The sequence below is a fragment of the Fulmarus glacialis genome, unplaced genomic scaffold (assembly GCF_000690835.1).
Source record: "Fulmarus glacialis isolate BGI_N327 unplaced genomic scaffold, ASM69083v1 scaffold12263, whole genome shotgun sequence".
Lineage (NCBI taxonomy): Eukaryota > Metazoa > Chordata > Aves > Procellariiformes > Procellariidae > Fulmarus > Fulmarus glacialis.
In genome coordinates, this window is record NW_009204922.1 from 24,451 (window position 1) to 29,863 (window position 5,413).

At 34.5% G+C, this 5,413-nt stretch overlaps 1 protein-coding gene across 1 annotated transcript in view; it reads right to left on the bottom strand.

Moving 5' to 3' along the window:
- MIER1 (mesoderm induction early response 1, transcriptional regulator) overlaps window positions 1-3,268 on the bottom strand; it is a 22,264-nt gene extending 18,996 nt beyond the window's left edge. Inside the window, exons 1-2 of the mRNA XM_009575183.1 lie at window positions 3,241-3,268; window positions 1,512-1,657 (exon numbers count right to left, since the gene is read on the bottom strand). Of these exons, the coding sequence (XP_009573478.1) occupies window positions 1,512-1,610 (99 nt within the window). The 5' untranslated portion in view covers window positions 1,611-1,657; window positions 3,241-3,268. The remainder of the gene's footprint in view (window positions 1-1,511; window positions 1,658-3,240) is intronic.
- Between the last annotated feature and the right edge of the window lie 2,145 nt (window positions 3,269-5,413).

Genomic DNA, 5,413 nt, shown 5'->3' on the forward strand with positions numbered 1-5,413 from the left:
TTGACCATAGTTTTAAGATTCAGATTGCCTATCATCCATGACTGGAAAAAAAAAAAAAGAGATAAAAGTAAGCCTTGATGTGCAGCCGCTATCCCACAACTAGAAGTAACCACAGGTCTCTAGCAAGATCCTGCTGGCATGGAAGCATCTGAAACTCAGTAAAAGCCCTACCTGCAATACACATACAAACTGACCGTAAGATTCTCCACCAGGCTGTAAAAGCATCCTGCAGAGAAGAGTAGCGCATGGAGCAATGTGAATCTAAGTTATACCATTGCTCACTGTCCTGATAGCAAAAAAGCCAACACATGGAGAAATTATAAACTTGCAGCCCCAACAACCAAGATATGAGGGAATAAACTGATGGCTGAAATAGAGTTATAAACGAAGCATTGTAATGTGGTGATAGAATTACACAACCAGATGTTGACTCTTCACAAAATATGAGGGGGAAAAAACATATTTTCAACTTAAAAACCACATGACATACATGTGGAGCTCCATTTCTCATTTAGTCTAGATGAAGCATATTTAGATTCACAAACTATTTATTTATCTTTATGTTTACCATGTAATATCAAACCTGAAATTACCAGAAAGTAATTATCATTTACACCCAAAATGTAGTTTAAACGCACTAAATTAATTTAAAGTCATATTGGCATAATCACTTATACTAAATAGGATTTGTACATCGAATATGCATCTGAGAATCGTTAATGATCTGTTCTGGAAGCCTTTTCAGCCAATGAGGCCATAGACAGTATCTAAATTACTTGGCATTTATAATGGACCTAGTTTGTAATTTAAGAATATTATTCCTGCCTGAGAAGTAATTTAAGACAATACATAAGTGACAGCATAACCTCAAAATGCCAAATAAATCTTATATGCAATTATTTCAGAAGATACACATTTTAAGATTTATTTCTAATATCACTAATATCACTATTAACAATAATTGTGAGTTCTGATCCCAGCTCTGCTGACTACTCTTTGCTTTGAGCCAATCATTTCATCTGCATCTCCATTTCCTCTACCTTAAAAATGAAGATACTCCCATATGCTCCACTAAAGTATTATACAAACGATTGTATAAAAATGCAAAAGAAACGTAAAATTATGGGAGTTTTTAAAAAATGAAAATCTATATGCACTAATGAAGTGCAAGTGCTTTAGAAAATAACAACACTGGAATATACAAGTTTAGTCAGAGAGTACTTTAACTTATATTAGCTCTAAAATGCAAATACTATACCAGCACATATATGCAAAAAGAAACTAAACAAGCACAGCGTTATACATTATTAAGTATTTGTGTACCAGTTTCCTTTTCCCAACTTTTGAGAACTGCAAATTTAGCTCAGCCCCTTTCCCCCGTCTATATTATTTGCCTATTAGTGTTTTAGGGGTGGTTTTTTTTAATTCCAAATATAAGGGGAAAAACCTCCATATGTTTTGTGTGAGACTGTGGGCTGTGGTTATTTTTATGACTACTTAAGGCTACCTACCCTGTTAAGATCCTCTATTTCAGAATTGAAGTTTGTTTCTCCTTCCATCATTTCCTCCTCTTCTAATGTCCGTTCATCATCAAAGTCATGCACCAGCATATCAGCTGATGGATCAAATTCATGGTCATCAGATGTTGCTGAACCTCCTGATAGAAAACATTTTAAAGAATGTTTTTAGTTAGATCATGGCCTCACAGAGTTTAATTTTTTATTTTGGTGACATTTTAATACTCAAATTATACTCAGAAATTAAAATACCTTCAAAATCCCTCAATCATTTATCTTAGGGAAAGCCAATCTCATTATTCAGAGTACTGTGAAAGCTGTCCTTTGGGTAGTAAGAGATCATGGAAAAAAGAACCAGGAGATACTGTTTAACCAGCCAGTTCTCAAAGTACTATATATCTGGACATCGGGACCCTAGTTAAATGTTTGTAAAATGCTCAGTTTTTGAAGACTGAATTCTTAAATAATCGTAAACCTGTCTGAATCAAGCATTCTACTGGGAGCAGAAATACTCATAAAATATAAACTCAGGGCAGTTTTTTCCTTTATACTTTGAAAGCTTTCTTGTTTACAACTACAAAGACAGTCTAATGACTTTTCCAAAATTTAAACTTAAAGTAAGCTTCAGTTATGCAGATTTATTTATGATGCAGAATCCTTAGTTATTTTTCCCCACACAGTTTTTTCACAGTTCTTTGTAAAGAAGTCTGGTTATATTTTATGACAATGAAAAATAAATGAATGGATGAATGGTTTGGCAGATGCAGCATTTTATGTAATTCAGCAATACCTGATTTCTAATTCTAACCCTGCTAACATTTTTCCATTTGTCTCTGTGGACAATCTAAATTCCGTTTTCCAAAGCTTGAAGAGTGTACCCACGCTAAGGGTGCAAGAGGGAGGGGTTGACTGTAAGTGCTAACTATACTTTGTAGTTTTAAGCGTTAAAGCAATTGATTGTTTCTCTGAAAGAAGTAAGAGCTCAAGAGACAATGGCAGTCCAGCTAAAGTAACTACTGGAAAGCTTTTCCACTAGTAGGATGCCAAAAACCTTGGAAATAAATAACACTAAGTACTGTGGTACCAAAGTGAACAAAAAACCCCCAGATATTCATAATTTAGACTTAGGCTGATTACTAGATAGCCAGTAGCTCTGGGATACTGGAATATTAGAAAATAACTAGCTTTAAAAATAGAAGTCATGAAACCCCTCATTTTTAGTAATCCAATGAGGTAAAAAAATACTGCTTTTCCTGCTGCTTTTGTTCTTGATGCTATTATGCATAAAAACATAGAGCAACGGTATATCTATTAATTGAGAGCACATAGTGCCTTAACTTTTGACTTTGTATTTAACTCTAACTCCAACAGGTAGCCATGCCTAGCGGGACGGTAATTGTATCGCGGTGTAAAGTGATCTCTTCCATGTCCCCAGCACTCGCTCACATTGTGCTCCTTAGGACATCAGCATTCCTGAACACGTGTTCGTGCAGCTCTTGCAAAGACAAGAATCGTATTTCCCCAGTGTATTTTACCATTTAGAAACTTGTGCTGGTACAGACTGGAAGAAAGCAGTGACTACTTAAACCAGTACCGCCACCAATCTATTCATCAAATTATATCCTTAGATTACTAAGGATATTTGCTGGAAGAGACCAGCAAAAATAATTTTTCAAGGGTGCCCTCTTCCCTCAGAAGTTTAGGAAATATTAAAAATATTTACCTGGGCTTGAAGACTCAACAGAAGGCTAAAAAAGAAAACACAGGAAATTATTTTTTCTATGTTGAACCTGCACAAACACAATTCAGTAATTCAACTGATACAAAGCAAGTCACTGCAAATAATATATTTACAAATAAAGCACCACAAACGCTGAAGCAATTTAAGGTAAATAGTATTCATTTTCTCCTTTATGTATCAATATTGCTGCTCTATTTCAGCAAGAATAATTGGAAGAACTGCCCATTTTGTGATGCAATAATTGAGTTGATGAAGGTATAAAATAAAGCAAAACAATTCATTCTGAAAATAGTATTACAATTCCACAATCAGCTTAGTATGGCATAAATCAGTGCTATTGCCAGATGGGGCAATGCTACTTTCTCTCCATCACTACCTGTTCATTTCCAATTCTTCCTTCATGCTGACACAAAACTGAAAACTAACAGCAGTAATAGGTTAGTTTTTAACAGATCCAGCTCTGATCTAACTCCGTATACTAAATCCCCTTTTCCACAACCAAGGTATATGCCAGATTACATTGGCAGTGGAAGCACAGTTTAAGAGAAATTATTCTTCCTATTTGAAACTGCATGATATGCAATACACAAATTCCCTGTTCTATTTAAATTAAGGTACACACTTTTAAAAGGTAACCACAAACCACAATGAGAACTCCTCATAGAACAAAAGGAAAAAGCAATTTAATGTTAACATCTAATCCAGCTGTGAGGAAAAAAGAAAAAAACAGCAAAAATTATTTTGCAAGGCAGACTTTCTTCCCAAGTACGTTTGTAACACAAATTAATATGATCACAGCCTACAAAACAAATATATTTTTTGAAATACAGAAAAAAAAAAGAGATGTCCGCAACAATCTTTATGTAACAGGGACATCCTTTGGCCTGCCATATTTGGTAACCTTACATTTATAATCAGAACATACGTCTTCTTTCATAAAATTCTGCTTTCCCTTGCTTATAACTTTGTCAATCTTTAACCTCCTAGGATGAAATTTGCATGTCAGACATGCAAACCTCATTTGTTTTGAAAATTCAAGCAAATGTTTCAACTATTTTCAGGAACAGACCTAATGAAGTGTTTTTTTCAAAGTTAGGAAGACTGACTTCTTACTTCAGAGAGCTGCAGTACCCCTTTCCCTGGCACCTTCTGGAAACAGAGATACTGTTTGGTATCATGGATATTGTTATATTACATAATATAAAATGCTGTCTTCATGAAAAACTGCCTGCATTTGGCCAAGAAATAATATGGAAAACTTCAGTTTGCACATTCACAATAGATACTTGTGTGTATGCATAATACTATACCTAGATTGTACTCCTACTAGAGTTGCAAAATCTGTACACCCAGAATTATACGCAAAATCAAAACAAGATATTATGTTAGAAATTGGTAAATTTAAACTCACGTAAAAACTTGTACTATTATTCCAAGATTTTCTAAAGCATTTTCCTTCTCCTTTTCTTCATCTCATAAGGCCAAGCAGTCACTTGCACAAGCCACTTCCACCCAAAATATCTGGCCTAGCTATGTAGCGAAGCAAAAACTAAAATTTAAAAAATTCTGTGTAATTATAAAGTTCTTTTCATCAGCAGCTCTTCAAAGTGAGAAGAAATACACCTTCTTAGGAATCAATGACCACAATCCACTTACATGTCTGCTTACGTTTTATGAGAGTCTACAATGTACAAATAAAAACTCAAAATATATTTGCCTGTGTCAAGCAGAAAGCAGTATACAGAGGTAAAAACACATCTTGAATATTTGCCTGAAGGGTGGATAGAAGATACAACAGACAAGAAGTTTTGCTCTCCTAACACTGTATAGCCTAATGAAAATATCGAATATATACACTGTCTTCAGGTGGAGATACTAGTGTCTATTTTTCTCATGCTTACTATTTAGTTATGTGTGGTATCACTGCTGACTTGCAAGAAATAGCTTTTTAGGCAGTATTAGCTTTAAAAGGCAGTACTGCACAAAAAAGCCAAGAGAAATCATATCTGTACAATTAAGTAAACTGAAACTCATGTTAAGCGGGTAAGCACTAAAAACATTTTTGCAAAATGCTGCACAATGCCATAGGAAGTTTCGCTAATGACGACAGTTTAAAAATCTTTCTTTGCAAAGATTATCTTAAAAAATTCCAGTG